General features: G+C 37.0%; 1 protein-coding gene across 1 annotated transcript in view; it reads left to right on the top strand.

Moving 5' to 3' along the window:
* LOC112150932 (gamma-aminobutyric acid type A receptor subunit gamma3) overlaps nucleotides 1-18,282 on the top strand; it is a 59,690-nt gene that overhangs the window by 18,724 nt on the left and 22,684 nt on the right. Inside the window, exon 3 of the mRNA XM_024279470.2 lies at nucleotides 7,780-7,847. Within this exon, the coding sequence (XP_024135238.1) occupies nucleotides 7,780-7,847 (68 nt within the window). The remainder of the gene's footprint in view (nucleotides 1-7,779; nucleotides 7,848-18,282) is intronic.

The following is an 18,282-nucleotide window of genomic DNA, read 5'->3' as shown; positions in this document are numbered from 1 at the left end:
TTATTTTTATTTGTCAAAAATGTGGCAATGACCAACAGATGGCACTTTTAAAGCCCTATTTATACGGGTCAACAGACAAAAAAGTTGATTTAGGGTTAGATTATAAGGAGCAGATTGAGAACTGCTAGTTTAGAAGCTTCAAGGCTGGAACTGTTTACATTTGACCCTGTTACTGTAACACAGCCGACTTGCCTAAAAGAGCAAAGGAAAAATTATAGGGGTTGAAGATTTTTGGACTTTGGTGGTAACATTTTGGTTTTTACTTGATATCACTCGTCAGAATTGCAGATGCGTTTTTGAACAGCATGTCTCCAGTCATGTGTTCATTTTCAATTTGTCATTTTTGCAGTCTGTCTGCAAGACTGCACTTGTTTTTTAATCTGACTCTGGCCTCTCATTTATAGATCAGTTATTGTGCTCTTGATCTTTTTCATAAAGTTGTGTGATCTTTGAATCACAAAGTCCATTAAAAAAACACTCAACTTATTTTGACAAACCAATGTAATTTACTTTTTTTAAGGAGAATTCTAGTACGAACCTGAAAAGTCACCTCTCTGATTCTTAAGTCCCCGCACATCCACATTTGCTCTTAATTTTGAGAACACTCCCTCATTAAAGAAAGCTTTGGTGTCTATTTGCTGCACGACAGATGATGGGCCCGGGTGCATCTAGCCTGAGGGGGGTGTGAGCTGCTCTGCTTTTTGAATATTTCAAAGCCCTGGCATTTCCTCTATGTAATGAGCTTGGACTGTGACAGCCAAAGTTGAAGTCTTCATGACATTAGCCATTATGCTGCAGGCCAGAGAACGTACGCTGCACCCAGAAATAGGCTACTACACCCCCATGTGAAGTTGTGTCATTGGGAGTCCCGGCATGCTTATTTGATTAATGAGTACACAAAACAGACTGCAGTTAGGCAGCCATGTGGAAACGTAACAAAAGAAAAAAAATATTAAGAATCAAGAAAAAAAATTGTGGATGAAAAGAATAGACATTTAGTGTCATGTTGGGTCTGAAAGAACTCAAAGAAAACAACTCTAACGAGTAACGTCAACTTATCAACAGATGATAAAATCTGAAAAAATCTAATGTAATTCATCAAGTATTTTTCGGTGTATTCAGACTGGATACATTTGATCTGCTTACAGTAAACCAGGGTTAATTGTCCCTAATAATCCAGAACAAATTTTCAGTCTGAATACTTGCGAGAGGACCCTGGTCTGGGACCAGGAACCGCTCTCAGATCCATCTTTTGAGGCGGTCTCGAAGAATTGTTACATCGTTAGCGTACATTCACAGCTGTTGTCTTGCCACTGTACCAAAGTAGCAGTAAGAAGTGTTGTATCGGACGTTGATATGGATGTTCAAAATCGGTCAGTGAAATATAAAGTTTAATTAAGTAAACGATGCTGAAAAGTATTCCAAATCACAGTACTTCCATAATTTCCATCTCATGTTGCTTTACCCTGCCCTCGTAAATCCTGGCCAATGGGTGAAGAGTTCTTTTGTGTTTGGTTTACAAGCGGCGGCTGTGATGCAGTGGGAGGGCGGTCGACTCCTGATTGGAAGACTGTGGGTTCAATTCCCACCTTGCCTGCCCATGTGTCGAAGTGTCCTTGGGTAAGACACTGAACTCCGAATTGCCTCTGGTGGAAGGTTGGTGCCAGTGTTCAGCAGCTGAGCCACCACCAGTGTGTGAAAGGGTGAAAGGGACTGTGACTGGAAAGTGCTTTGGGCCTTCAAGGAAGGTAGTAAAGCGCTGTATAAGTGTACGGCAAACTTTGTTCTGGAACAGGAAAGTCAGCCTGACCAACACATTTTCATCCCCATTTTCAACCCCTCCGCGTTACTTTTTGACTCTTTGGATGTCCCCAACTCCTTGTTTTTTGACGTGCTTTTTGTTTGTGAAATCAAGAGTCCACAACTCTCGGTACGATACGATACAGATCAAGGTTCAGGACTCGATCTGGAACAAATAAAGCTGACTCAGTCCAGAACAAAAGATTTTTCTAGTCTGAAAACACCTTAAGTCATGTGGATACCAGCAGCATTAAGCTAAGTCTACAACTAAATCAAACATTTGTTTGAGTTCATAGATAATGTCACTCTGTCAGACTTTATTCAGACTTGTTGCAGAGGGAGAGCGATTGACCTATAATCAGAGGATGGCAGGTTTTGTCAAAGTGTCCTTGGGTGAGACGCTGATCCCCACATTGGTCCTGGTGGTTATAGGTTGGCATCAGAGTGTGATTGCGTGTGCATTGGTGGCTCTGTTCAATGGTTGAGTTCGCGCTTGGTCAAAAGTGCAGAAGACTTTCCTGATCCATCTTTCTTTGGCAAAGGTTGGTTTAAAATGCATTGCACTTTTATTTAGAAACATGAATGACGACTCCTTTTATTTTCTGTGTGTGCACTAGCTGCCCCATGAGGGTCAACACACCTGTCATTAGCAGGACTCATAAAATGTATTATTTTGGCAAATTGCTAATCTAAAGCTAAAACTAATATGAATCTTGGCAACCTTTTTTCATCCGTTTGCACCTGGCACAACAGAAGTACCGAGAATCAAACTTGGATCCCCCTCTTTTCCTAGAAAGTATTCAGGAGAGCGAGTGGTGGGAAGAGCCAAGCCCACTCAGAAGAGCGTGTAGCCAAGCAGAGGTCACAGGAAACGATTGGTTTAAATGAGCCAACTGCACATTAGGAATTTATTTTTCCTTCTCAAGAAGCAAACATCCAGCTGTGGTCACCTGATTAGGGCGTCACACAGAGGGTAAATCGGAGCAGTTTGTCTCTGCTTCACTAACAGCTCCTATCCATCAGACACGGGCCAGGCTCTGCCGGAAACCTGGAGAGATTAGCTGATGTCTCTGTCACTGTGTTCATCATCCTCTGCCCACCCTAATGACAAATAAATCTAAGAGCGTCTGGATTCCCTCTTCTTCTCAATGGATATTAGTTCACTGTTGCAGAACAGATTACATCTTCCCCCAAGAAGAGTCACTCTGTAATTCTCCTTTCATTTAAAATAGCCTATTATCAAACTTTCTGTGTGCTGGTACCTGCGGAGTCCTGAATGGTGCAGTCAATTTTCTGTGACCATTCAGAATGTTGCTTTCAATTTCTGTCCAGAGATGAAATACATAAATGCTAATTAAATCCCAGATCATGTCATCCGACTCCCTGAAGTTAATGAGCTGTCCCTGTTTTCTGAATGACTGCTCACAACCCAAACTGCTGTTCAGAGGCGACGTGGGAAGGTGAACAATTACAGAGTGCCACATAATTAGCACAGCGTAATGAAGAAAGTCAGGTAATGCTGCCGTTTTCCCAAAAGACAGAACATGTTCAAAGGACATCACTAAGAACTGGAATATCTACAGAAACAGTTGATTTCAGCTCTATTTTAGTTTAGTTTTCACAACAACAAACATCACCAGATCCACTTGTTCTAGTTCACTTATTACTAAACCATCAACAACCAACGTCACCCAGATTACATGTGACAGTCTGAGGGGAAAAAAGCGAGGGAAGCTCAAAACCATTGACTGTATAATAGAACTGGACTGAGTGACCCCTCCTCTCCAACGTCCCAAACAGGAAGTACCTGCTGGTTCCAAGAAGCCAACATTCCATAGACTTCTATTGAGAAATAAACAGTTATTACTCAGTCATTCTATTGATCAGAAAAACCATTCTTTTTTTTTTTACATGTTCTTACCAATTTTTACTTTTTAATGTTTTTTTTTTTCTTTATCACAAGTTATTCAAGTTATAAACTGACCAATCAGATGCCTCAGTAAAAGCATGTGGTTCCTGCTGGTGCCCACCTCAAACGTTTGACTGACGGATTCTTCTGAGCTGCTTTCAGTAGAAGGAGGGATGTAGACTTCCAACAAGCTCACTCCTGAGTGATGACAGTAGTTGCCATAGAAACGCAGACTCAGACCAACTCGGACCAATCACTGTCACCTGGCTCCAACATGGTGATGCTTGTATCATGGAAATATGGTGACCACATTGGCTTTATTTTGCTGGAGCTGTAAGTAAGACTGTGACACACTCACTTTGTCCAGTTCTCTTATACAGTCAATGTGTTAAACCCTGAGTAAAACCCATTTCTTTGTATAACATTTTGATTAATTAAAAAAAGATCTGCTTGTCATAATTCTGATTTTGTCATGTTCTGTTTTCCCTGTCAGTCTCCCCATGTTCAAATCATCCACAACTGCCTTCATTTAGTTAATGAACCTCAGCGTATTTAAGTGTCTGGTTTTCAGTTCCTCAGTGTTAGGTCATCTCCTCTCTTCTGTTATGCCATCTTTTTCTTGCTCCCATGGTTTTTCATTTTTGTCATGTTTCAGTTATTTAAATATTTTAATTTTCTGCCGCCTTGCTTGGTCTCCTGCATTTGGATCCTCCACCACATCCTGACACTGCATGGTGTTTAGCAGTGGACCCAAACCTTTTCCAGGCCACAGACCGATTTAAATTAGACAATATGTTCTCCAAATGGGGGCCAAAGTTTGCATTTTTAAGCATCTGTTATTTTAAAAACCATTTTCAAAATAAAATGCTTCTATAAGAAACAAGAATTGGTGTTTGTTGCCAGCAACTGGGTTGGCTCAAGCAATCCATGAGCTCAAAAGGGATCCAGCAGGTTCTGAAAGTGGATGATTTACTTTCTGCTTGAATAGCTGACAGTTATCAGTCTGAATTTCTCCTGCATTTCGTCTGGTATTACTACTTTCATCTGGCTAAAATTACAGAGAGACATTTTTTGGTATTTCTTTTTTTAATTCTTGCTGTTCTATATATTAGTCACTAGAGTGCTTCTGCCAAGAAAACAGCCGACCTTCTGTTTTTATGAAGGTGCTTGTTGAGAGTATCTCCTCTGAAGAACAATCTGTTCATCAGAGTTCCTCAAATTCATTTGGCCACACTTACTTTACTGCATTTAACTGCTGCAACATAAATCTTAGTTAGTTCTTCAGAAATGACCAGTTTAAAAGAGTATTTGTTGAAGCCAAACAAAACAAATTTCATTTTATAGAAAAATAATTGCATGTGATTTTTAAGCTTTTGCTTTGTGGAGTTATTTTTGTTGATGATTAATACGGATTTTCTTTTTATGAGAATCTTTTGCAGATAGGATCCCATATTGAATGGTTTCTGTTAGACATGAGTTGAAGCAGCAGCATGTCACCGGCCCAGAATTTCTCCAGTTAATTGCTTGTCTTGGTGGCTGTTCTGCAGGTCAGACTGGACCCTGGTGCAACCACTGGGGTTATTAGAGGCCATGTGACAAGAACCTCCAGCTCCCTTCTAGGAGAAGGTTCTGATTGAAGGAGCAATTATTTTAAAATGTTTTAGAATTATTTAATATACAAATAAATCTAGGTAGTTCAAGCTTTAAAAAAAACAGACTTCACTCCTGTTTAATTTTCTCTGCATGTGTTGCGTAAATGTGGTGCTCCTGGAAAGCTGCTTCAGCACTGATTCCCCAGAAGTGTTCTCTAGTGTGCCATCTGCTAGTACAAGAACTGAATGCTGGGACAGAGAGTGGCAGGTGGAAAAAGTCTCAGTGTGGCTTCAATTAGCCAAAAAACTAAGGCTCCACAGACAGGTAATGGAAAATGATGGACGAGGCTTTTTTGCCATGCAAATGTGAATGCTCATGACAGCAGCATGTCACAGCTGTAGTGTAATTGTTTGGGAAGTTTGAGCTTGAAATTAAACTTTTACACCTTAGCATTAAATCCTTGTGAGATTGGAGAAAACTACAAGTTTTTAACAAGACTGCAGCAGGTTGAGCTGGAAAGAGGAGCTGAACGGGGATTTATCCTTTGAAACTTGGTGTGTTGGGAGGGTGTTTGTGTTCCCCAACCAGCTGACTATAACTTTAGATTAAAAAGCTGTGATGTGCAGTTAAGTTGACACTTCCTAAAGCCTTTATTACCATTGCTTGAACAAAATGTGATTAAAAAACTGTATTTTTAAAATGAGTTTTATTTATATAGCCCAATATCACAAAACAATTGTCTCGTTGGGCTTCTACCGGTAATTGTACAGACGTAGAAGGTCGGTCATAAAATAGAAACAAAAGGTAATTGCTAAGCTAAACAGACTAAGCTAAACTGGTTATCCCTGCCCTTAGACCCTCCTTCCCAGTAAGGAAGAACTCCTAAAAAAAATGAATTTAGGAAAAAAGAAGAAACCTCAGGGATGTCCACATGCAGGAGAGATTCTCTTCCAGGACGGACAGGCGATTTACCAGGACTATAAAAGAAGAATTAGCTTATCTACCTCTACAACTATGTATCTGAATAGCGTTCAACCAGATGGGACAGGGGGACTGGTCAGGGCAAGGTCTACAGCCAAGATGAGCCAGAGGCCGAGAACAGAAGCACAGACGATCCACCTGAAATGTAAGAGGAATTTCCAGCAAATGAATGTGAATGATACAGACAAACCTCTGCTTTGAGTCAGTCTTTTCCTTCTTTTCCTTCCTTTTTTGACCCTAAAGCTGTCCCTGAGGGCTTGTTTTGCTACTTTTTCATCCTTAAAGTTTGAGTTATTTTATTTAAGGTATTAATTATTCAATTTTTTAACATTTATCACGAAATGAATGATGCGTTAAACTGTAATTAAAAAAAAAACGTTGCAATTTTGCGCCCTAGGCGGCTGCCTAGCTCGACTATGCCCAGTCCCGGCCCTGCTTTCAAGCAATTAATTTCAAGCCCAAATCATGAGATTTGCACTGCTATGATATTTGCACTATCTTAGATAGCAAACATGTGCTAGTAAACAGTAAAAAAAAAAAAGAAAAAGAAAAACCCCCCTCCCTTACTATTTCAAGCTCTTTCAAACTGAAATTGTGAAATGTTTAACCCTTCAGTATTTTGCACCAAGCTTCGTAGGTGGTGGCCGTGTGCTAGTAACAGTAGAAAAACTCCTCACTGCTTGTTTAGAGTGAAGACCATAAGCTAAAATGCACGGTCTTGAACGTGCACCAAATGCCATGTTTGTACGTAGCTTCTTCTTCTGCATTCTGCTTCTTCTGGGATTTGAATGGGAATGGCAACCAAATCAATCAAAAATCTAATCAGACATACTTTATTGTCCCTAAGGAAATTCGACTTGGACTCGCAGTGCCAGTGCCTGCAAACCACATTCAAACACGCACACAGTGCATGCAAACACTGTAAGAGCAAGATGGTCCGAAACCACTTCAAACAAATGAATGTTCACTTTAGCATGAAACTGTTCCAGAGTTTGGAGCCACTCAAAAGGCTCTGTGCTGCCTCTCGGATCAATGGAAAAAAAGTGGTGACACGGCCTTCCTGAGACCAGATCGGTGCTTCACTCAAGACCTTAACATTTCCTGTGATCTTAAAATAAGCTGCTAAAGCCTGGTCAGCTCAGCTGCACTGCAGAAGAGAAACCACAAAGATTTCTATTCAATCTTTGTTTGTTTGTTTTCCTTCTGCTGCAGTGCTGTGGTGTCAAGGATGAGGGATAGTTGTTATAACAGTTCTGAATGGCACATCTACCTCTATGCTGCTGTAAATGTATCATCACAACAGAATGCAATCAACACTTATCCATCATAACAATGTCCCAAATCTGCATGAAGGTCACTTTTATTTATCTATACTTTAGTTTCAAAAGATTTGGAACAAACGATAATTTATGCAACTCTACTTTTACTTTTTTCTACTCACAAACCATTAAGCAAGTCTTCTTCAGCCTTTCTTTGTTGTTCTTTTTCCACCTCAGTGAAGCCAACTGTTATCGATGTGGACATATTTGTGAACAGCATTGGACCAGTGTCTTCAATAAATATGGTAAGTCACGCTATTGTCGTTTACTATTAATGTAAGGCTGTCTTCATGCTGGTGTCTGCAGAGGAAGGATGACGGTGGCCTAGAGAGGAGGTGCTCACCAGCTGAACAGAAATAACATCTGCAAACAGAAACAGACTTTTTTTGACAACACTAGTGCTGCAAGAACTCACAAAACAATTTATTTCCAAAATAAAATAAAAGAGTAAACTTTTCCACATATTCAAACACAGAGTTGCTTCAAAATATAGAAGCTCCAAATTCTGAATATAAGATTTCAGCTGAAGCTATGATCACAAAAGAAGAATGTCACATTAAATAAGTGAATCATTTTATTTTGAAATTCTGTTCTCTTTATCTCTACTATTAATAATCTTCTATATATTTCCGTCTCTGAAACTCCTTCAACTATTGAAGTCTCTGCATAATAAAAATCTTCAGAACGTTTAGAAGTTTCCTTCTTGTGATTTTAAACTTTGTAACTTTAATGGTTTAACCAAATATTTATCATGTTTAAATCTAATTATGAATAGTAGACAGTTCAAATCAACTACAAACGTTTAGTTCTCTAAAAATGTTTAATTTTAAACTAGACAGATCTTTCAATGCTTTAGCTACCCAGAGTTAAAACTTTTGACCTTTGACTTTCTAAGTCCAACAATCCAAGTCTGAGTCACCATGACACTTTGGGCAATTTTTCAGTTGACTTAGACATGAAACATACAAATATGTCCGCTGGTACATAAACTGCACAAGAGTAGTCATCGTAGTCGCTCCCCTGATTTTGCTCTGCTCTTTCTCAGGCATTGTTTCTCACACAAAAACTGTTTTTCAATTAAAACTGTACATTTTTTCTTGGTTTTTGAAAGCCCTAAGCTGTGTAGTTTATTTTTAATTGTTGATTTTTTTTATGACCAAAATACAAATTTGAAGGAAAACTTTCTTATCGATTTTTTACAAGTTTAACCTGTCATCATAGTAAGATACCTCAGCTTAGAAACCTCAAAATCATGGTGATAGCAGGTCTTCATGGCCTTATTCTGACAGTGACAGTTTACACTTTCTCCTGCTAGCCTACAGCCCTTTTTGTCCCCAACATTAAACAAGAATTTTGAGCAATATTGGAGATATCCAGTCGTACAGTTTTTATCAAGCTTCCAGCTCAGATGAGGAAAACAAAGATGTTTGTGGATCTAGTCAAGAAATGTAATAAAAACACCTGCTTTATATCACAGTGGATGCACAGAAAGTGTTGCCCTTGTTGTTTGAAATTTACGTGCAATTCATTAAAATTAAGTATTGCAAATGAAAATGTTTTTTTTTTACATATTTTGGTGGCATTTTTCTGTTTTTCTCTTTGGTGGCATTTTTCTGATGATTGAGGACATATATTAAGAAAATTGAGCCTAAAATTTGATTTTTGAGTATTTCTTTACTCTGACTTTTAGGGCAAAGCAATTTAGTTGCATGTGCCAGTCACAAATAGCTTTTTTAGTGTGTATATCTGTTTTATTAATATAAAACTAAAATTTGTTTTTCATAATGACAGATTTTTGGTCTGTGTAGGATTTAGTTTTGCCATATTGAATATTAATTCCTTCTTCAGGACGCAGCAGTTCTCTCTGTAGTGATCTTAGCTGAGAGCCTATTGCTCCAGAAGACAACAGTAATAACCGTTGTCGCATTAAGCACCATTACAATGAACTACATAATCAGGATGTCATGATTTAAGCTGAAGAAAGACGGTGATTAATTCAGTTTTGCATAAAATCACTTGAACTGAAAGGAAGTCGTACATGAAAAGACACACAGAGCTATTATACACACCTGTGGGATAATTAGAGAGTAAAATATTAAGAGGTGAGAAAAATAATGGAGCTGAAAGGTCCGTGACTGTGGGTTGAGCCCACATCCTTACTTTGAGCGGACGGCTGCACGAAATTCTGGCTTTTCACTGTTCTTTCATTTGCTGAAATCTCTACATGGAGGGATTTCCAGGTATTCCAGTACTTCAAATCAAACATTTTTCAGTTAAAAATGAGTATTTTTTTTAACTAAGTGACAAAACCATCTGTCTTGTCAATATGAAACTTTTTTTAAACTGAGGATTTCCGTGAAAGATCCACTCTGAAGAAAATCGTGCTTTTGCTGTTGTTTCTAATGATTATGGAGAACATATATTAAGAATTTGTAATATATTAAATTTGAGATTGCATTTTGAGTATTTCTTTATTCAAATTAATAGAAAACAAGACTTTGTAAAAAATTATTTTGGCTAAAAATGGCATAATAACGCTTTTACATTAGATCAAAACACCATCAGAATTGGACAAATTCACCAGAAATCTGTATTTTTTTTAAATTTTGTTTCATTTAATAACAATATATAACAACAAGATAATACAAAATGAAATTATAACAGTTAATAAATAAAAAGCAGCAGAAAGAAGAACACTTTTATTATCTGCCCTTATCCCTAAATCAACAAAGTACATCAAACAAAGAAATTGATCATGATCAATACATAAATATTAAGCCCAGCCAACATTTTAAATGAACATATAAACAGAAATACATACACATTTACATAAAGAGTTCTCTACACAAACCCCTTTTTAATCATATTTATCTACACGAGGTTCAGTGACATTAACTAACATTTTACAAAGGAATTTTTCTAGATATTATCTCTAATATTCACTTAACATCACACTTTTAATACTACACTTAAACTTAACAATTGTTTTTGAATTTTTAGTTTCTCTGTCAGTTTATTCCATATGACCTATACTGAAACAGATCCCTCCAATCCATTTGTTCTTAATCCTTGTTAACCAAATATGAACAGGACTGTTGTGTGTCCTAATGTTTTAAATATATTTTGGCTCTGTTGTTTATTGTAAATACCTGTTTAGCCCCCTGGCATTCCCTCCAAACCGATCCTTCCAATTTAATTTTGTTACAGAAGCTTGGCATTTCTGTTAAATAAATGTATGTTGTATTTTGAGCCCCAGATATGAATTTTACTATAACTGCATACAAATAGGCATCTACTAAAATAGGAACACGCAAAACATAAATATTTGCCTCCACAAATAGAAAAAAAGAGCAAAAGTGATGGAGCTTTGACTGAAAAAGTCAATAATAGGGTCATGTGTGCCACCAACTCAATCTTGGTATCAATTCAAAAATGAATTCTAGATTTGCATATAGGTGGACACAATCAGGCATAATTCAGTTATACCAAAAGAAGACTCAAAAATAGATTTTAACCACAGAAATCTGTCAGTTTCACCATTTAAATCACACTCAAACACAGGTGTCACAAAATGTAACGCCTCTAAAATTAACTTCTGACAAAGAAGTCAAAAATTCCCTTCTTTTTAAGTCAATGTAATTTGTTTTGGAGAAAGTTCAACTACTGCCCAATTTTCATAGCGAAAGCGTAAAAAGAAACTAACAAAAGATGATAAATGTGCCCTAAAAAGCATTGACTAGAAAGCAAAGTATTTATTTTTATTTCTGTGACACACCTGCAAAACCTATTAAAGCTACATCCTTAGTCATGGCCGTTATTCCAAACGTAAAAATAAAAAACAAGGAGAAAAGCGTCACTGATTTATAAAAATAAAGCAACATGACTGGATTTAAGTAGATTTTTTAAAAGCTTTAGGTAACTAAAAGGCTCATGTGATAGCAGGTAAAGCCCAGTGAGAAAAATCAGTGAGTTGCTTCAGATTTTGCAGCTGTATCTGTTCATCCTGCTGCTGGTGTGGAAGAAGCTTAAACATTAACAAGAAATTTAGATGACATAGCACTTAAGAGACACTTTAATCTAAAGCCACTTGATTTAACAGTGAGGGTCAATGCAGTCAAAGTCATTTTTAATGTGAAAATCCACAAAGAAAATTCCTAAATTATAAGAAACTTTCAAGATACAATATGAAACTTCCAGCGGACAAGAGGCTGTTTATGTTGTTGCTAAATCTGTCCGAGTAAGCAGTTTCCGGAGGAAATGCTGGACCTGATAAATTGCCTGCCACAGCAGCCTGTCAGAAAGGGGTCTTCTCAAAACACGGTCAATTATGTTTTACATCCAAACGGCCGTTAAAAAAGTGTAAACTTAAAGGACCCGTACAAGTATGAAAAAAATGGTGAAATTACTATAAAGTTTATGCTCCCTGACAAATTAAAAGCAGAAGAGTTTTATAATGAGCCTAAATTGATTAACTTTAGTCGTGTTAAACAACATCGCAGTAAAGAGAGTCCTAACTGCCTAAATTATTACTAACTTGTGTGTTCGTTTTTGTACTCAAATGATAATTTATATTTATTACACCATTCAGTAAAGTACATACAGGTGAACAGCAAATACATAATATAAATTTGATACAGTTTTAAGTGGCAAATATGATTTAAATCTTGTTTTTTCACTCACTGTAATGCCTTTTAGCAATGTTAAGCTTAATGTAAACCCCCCAAAACTGTCAGATTTAACAAAGACCTGCATTGACAAAAACTTTAGAGGTCTTAAAGCTGAATGCATATTTTTGAAAAGGTATCTGTTGTTTTTATAATCTTCTTTAGGTGTGGCAGAACACTAAATCTTTTAACACAATAAATAATTTTCCCAATCCAAAGGAATTGAACTGACAACTGTCCGATCATGGAATGGCCATTCTACTCCTGAAAAATAAAAATTTCCCAAACATACACTTAACTGTCCCTGTATGATGGTGTAGAAAGCAATAATTGGCTCAGTGAGGCCCTCTTTAGCTTAGTGGGTGGGCAAACTCATTTAAAATTAGATTTGATTTTCTTTTTCTCCTTTTTTGACTCTACTAAGACTTCTGAGAGAAGGGAAGGCATTTCATTCATCAAGGAGCTGAATGGATCGAATTTATGAATCACCATAAGTGCATTCATCGACAAAAGTTTAGATTTTTAAATTTTATTGCATTTGGTTGTTTTGGGCTTTAGGCACACCAGTAAAAAAGAATGGTACTCTCTGAGATTGATTTTTATCAAAGATTTTGACACCAAATGTCACAAAGTTTTCTTTTTTTTTCATGAATCTATGGACTTTTAAATGAAAATATTACTATTTCTGTACAAAAAAGCTTTACTTGTAACAAAATTATATACATATAAAAATAAAAACTGTAAACTGATCAGCTGAAATGGTATTTTCATAACACTTCTCATACAACATACCACAGCTCTAGGTACTTGACAAATCCCCCTCCAAAAATTCAAAATATGCTCATCTACAAAAAAATAATGCAACACGTATGAATGACAAAGAAAGAACCAAGCTCTGAGAAGTTCTGTATTTCCACACTATAAGGCACACTTAAAAGTCTTGAAGGGGCCATACCATGAAAAATCTACTGTTTGATCTTTTAAGTGTATTATTCTGTTCATTCCTCACTATAAACAACCCCAAAGCTGTATTTTAATCTTCTCATTCATTTTTGAGTAATCCTCTAAAAACCTGCCCTCTCAACAGTCGCCCTTCTTACCCATAAAGACGAGCGGGTTCTCACCAGCTTACATCAGAAGTTGAGAACCACCCCCTTTCCTCCAGGAAGAGTCTGCTCCGCCCCCAGGCTAACACAGACACTGGTTATGTCTGAATTCCTTCCCTACTCATTATATAGTGTGTTTGAAACATTGTAATGCTGTCGGAATCTACAATTCCAAAATCGAGTGCACTACTAATTTCCCAGAAGTCTTTGTGAAAAACTAGCATCGATGCTCACTACATTAGGGAATATAAACCACAATCCATTGCAGTTGAGCAATTTTTGTGAAAACGTGTTTAAATCTAATTATTTTAATAAACCATCCACATTTTCATCCTCACAACACAATGGAGTCACAAACAGACGTAGTGAAATGTTCGTATTGATTACATTTTCACTTCATAAAATTGGTGATGTCTTATCTGGGGTTTAGAAAAACAAAAGAAAAGTAGTAAACATGGTGTCCGAATTGCTTTTGAAATCCAAGGCACTAGATAGTCCCAAACTATCGGGGATCAAGGTGAGAATTTGGACATAGCCACTTTCGCCGCTGAGCCAGGTGGTTGTTACTGAGGAGACAACAGCTAAGAAGGTCCACTGATCAGTGTTTATGACATATAGATTATTGGGAAAACAGTGTGAGAAGAAATGTCTATGACATCAAAAGTTGTTTTGATGAGTCTGCATCCAGCCACATTTCAATGAATGGCTGCGTCTCGTTGTTGCTCCACGTTTTTCCACGGCTCATCGGTTGCTTCCTTCCTACTCCCATAATGCTCGACTACAATGACTGTTTAGTTCAATTGTTCCTCCCCGAGGATAGAGCCTATTCAGGCTGAGAAAAACACAGGGCGAACCGAAGCTCAGTCGGATTGGAAGCAAACCAAGAGCACCTCATAAGATGGGTCAGTGAACGGTTCCTGGTCCACCTGGGCGTATTCAGACTGAACATTTGTTCTGGATTATCAGGAAAAACTAACCCTGGTTCACTTTAACCCTTATGCTATCCTAGGCATGTTTACATTAAAAGTGAGGTTATCTGGACCCCATAAGATAGATCAAGGGTTAAGCGAACCAAATGCGTCCAGTGTGAATACACCCGGATATTTTTGTTATCCACATTTAATTCACATGTTCTCTTTGTCCCTGCAGAGAATTTGTCATGCTAGTAGATGACTTTGATGACATCAGCCGTTCAGAAAAACACTATTTTCATGCTCTTTATTCTACAGCATTCTTACCTCTATAGTCCATTGTTCAGCATCAATTGTGCAATTTGTGTAATAAAGCTAGTGGTTTGTTTTGGGTCTGTTCTCATAAAAAGCAGGTTTCAGAAAAGAGCATTTTTGAACCAATGACTCATTCGGTTCATTGCAGTTGAAAGGTGACAAACAACAAAAGTAGTATGTGTTTTTGTTGAGTACAAAGTGCTGCCTGTCATTTTTTTGCTTGCTGAAAGATTTGTGTAATGAAGTCATCGGCATGGCCGTCGGTAACACGGAGCTCGTCTGTTTATGCTTGGAAACAGAGCCGGTCTCAGCTGATTATAAACATGCAGCCACTTTGTTTCAATCAGAATGTAATTACCTCACAAACATATGTTTCCTGTTTTGCCACAAATCACAGCTGTCATAAGACCCATGTGAGCAGAATCATCTTTGTCTAGTTTTGTGGCTCAGGTAGACATCTGCTGATCCATCAGGTTGATCTGGCCTGATCCTGCCAAGTAAAAGTAGGTCTAACACAGGAAGATGTCAAACCACTCCTATATTTTATAGTGCAATGTTCAAAAGACCATATTAAAACCATTTTAATAGAAATATAAAGAAGAGACGACACACAAATGCATGTTCTGCTGGTGTGTTCATGAAGCTGCTCACGAAACACAAAATGGAGTTTGGAATTCTTATCACGCCGTTATTCACCCTACAGGATGCACGTTAATTTCTGCATGTTTTAGTTTCATCAGAGCACATCTAAAATCAGTATATAAGCGTGACTGTGCACCACGTCAAGAGGTGCACCTGCTTTAAAACTTCTGTGTAAAAGTAGTTCAAGTGGTTTAAAGGAGTTTCTCAAGGTTAAGCAGGTGTGTGTTCAACCGCAGACACAGCCTAATGCTGTCTCTGAAAACAGGGGCCAGACTGCCGTGCTTCTGTGGCTCATGCTTTTTGCTAAATATATTATGTTTTTTTCTTTTAGAAGAAAGATGGAGCTCTATCCCGAAACTCCATCAACTCATAAAAAAAGGAAAAATCCTTTCAGGCTAAATGATCCCCCAGAAAAACATGCTTCTTTTCATATGTTTAGGAATATTGCACGATCATTTCACTTATCCCACTTGATGATCAACTAGTAAACAGTCATTCTAGAACTTGTTTGTGACTGCGGCATGATAGTCACATCAGAAGTGTTAGCCTCATTAGCTGCGTTAGCATATTCACATAACGTCTTAACTTGTCTGCAACACTTAAAAAAAAAACAGACAGATACCGCTAAAGCAAATGTTAATTATTACACTAACTCCCAACCTTGTTAGTAACACTCTTAAAAACACAAACCGCTACACGTTAGCTGTGATAGCGTAGTGACAATAACACTTAGTCTAGCTTAGTAGTGTAAAATAAAAACAACAAAAAAAAAACATTTTGACATAGTGCTGTGTACCTCTCAAAATCACTTCAACTTCAGTAAATGCAATTAGAATTATTCCAAAAATAAGGCAATTTGGATTATAAAACATGCTGTTTTTTTTTTTAATTAAAAGTTTCAGATTTGGAAAATATGATGTAAGAAAAAATACAAAAGTAGATCTAATTCCTGGAAAAAATATTAATCCATTTACTTCAGGTTATTTATATAAAACCTCAGAATAAACCAATTCAGTGAAATTTGTATGTAATCAAGACCACCAGCTCAAACTGATGTTTCAAAAATAGGATTTTTTTATTTGATTCGTACAGTTCTACATTATCCCTTTAACTACCAAAAAAAAAAGTTTTTTTTTTTGCTGCGGCTTATTGCCTTTGTATGGAGCCCCTAAAGTGACAGAGTAAAAAAAGTAGTTTTTTTAATTAAAGTTAAACATTTCTTTTTTTTTTTAAATAGGGGCTTCGTAAAAAAAAAAAAGGAAAAAAAAAACGTTCTAGTCACGAACAGGAACTTTTTTTCTCTAAAAATTAAAGTTAAAAAAAATGTGGATTGTAACTGTTGTGCACCAGTTACTATCTTTTTTTTTTTTCTAATACTTCAATTTTTTACCAAAAACAAGTACTGGTTAGTAACCTGTGGACACCAGATAGTAACTGTTTTTTTGTTTTTTTTGCTGTTGTTTGTTTGTTTTTTTGTTTTTCAAAAAATTGAACTTACCAGTGAGTAACCATAATTCTTTCTTTTTATTTATTATTTAAATTTTTGGAAAATATATATATATTTTTCTTCAATTTCCCTTTAGGAGCTCCATACTTTGGGGAGTAATACACAATCAGTATTTTTAAAAACATGTTTTCTAAATGTTTCCCACCGTTTGGTTAAGGAAGCAGTTAAAGTGTTATACTAAAAACCCATAAAAAGTACCTGAACTGAACAGGCTCCATAATGCTTGAGTTTTCAACTCTTTTAAAGCCATTTTGGACAGCAGGGTTTTACCACTAGAAAGTCCCTTTTGGACGTGTTTCAACAACGGTCAGACTTTCAGGAACAGAGAGGGTTGTTGCATCTAGTAAAGATGGAGCCCAAAACACACATTTGGGAAGAGTGACCGCACCCTCAGTCCATCTGCATGCAGTCAATGTGTGAAGAGGCATCTTGTCAGTAATTGTGTTTTTGACCTTTCTGAATTAACTGAAAAGTAAAGTATTCATATTTATATTGATGCCGAACAGCAAAGTAGACTCTAATTTATTATATATTGTTGTTAAGCCCGTGCAGAATGAAGTCATTGAGGTTCTCTGTGTCAGGAGGATGACATCCTGCTACGGGAGCTTCTATTAGAGACTCACTTCTGCATTTTAAACAAAAGATTAGAAACTGGATTAACATGTAAACCGAGCTTTCAGCATCTCTGACTTTAGTCCTTTCAGCAGTGAGTCCTGCCAGGTGGATGATAAAGCTTACCACCCTCCCTCCTCCCTCCATGACATTCTGCTGCCTCTAATGAGGACACAAGGAGAGACTTTAAGCCACCAAAGGAGCATGACAAGATCTCTCAGAGCACAGGACAAAGACACCGGGAATGGTGTGTTTTTACTGCTTATTCATCAAGTGTCAGCTTAATGCTGCAGAGCTGGAGATGCTCTCTGTGCCCTAGATATCAGATCCTGGTGCAGAGGGAAAAGGGCTGGAGTTTTTAAACAACAGATAAACTCTGCAACTCCAACATGCTGCAGGTTTTTAACATGAAAACAGTCACATATTTGGCTTAAATTTATATTTATTTTAACTCTTAATGAGGTCTTATCTTGATATTAAAAGAAGCAGAAAGAAATGGAGAAGAAAATAAGTTCCTTTTTGGACTAAATGTTCTGTAAAAGATATTCTAAAAAGAAAAGTTTTTGGAGCAAATTTAAAATGTATTGTTTTTCTTTACACTTTTGCTCCAATGTGAAAAAATAATAATTCAGTTTAGATTTATGATGCTGTCTATGGATAAATAAAGGTTTCTTGCAGTGAAAACTTCTAAATAGTGTCTCGTACAATAACAATAAATGATATTTGAGGGGTATTTCTTAGTGTTACCCAAAATAAAAACTGACAGGAACAAAACTATTATTTTCCCAAAATAAGCAACCAAAATGATTACTGATGTATTTTTTATTTAAGAGGAGCAAAGGTCAGTGGAAGATGTAGAATGCTGCTTTTTATCAAGAATAAATCAGAGCCAGCACAGAGAATTTATGTTCCACCCAAATTAA

Source organism: Oryzias melastigma, linkage group LG9, assembly GCF_002922805.2.
Source record: "Oryzias melastigma strain HK-1 linkage group LG9, ASM292280v2, whole genome shotgun sequence".
NCBI classification, from domain to species: Eukaryota; Metazoa; Chordata; class Actinopteri; order Beloniformes; family Adrianichthyidae; genus Oryzias; species Oryzias melastigma.
The sequence above is the reverse complement of the archived record's forward strand: the minus strand, read 5'-3'. Positions and strand labels throughout refer to the sequence as shown.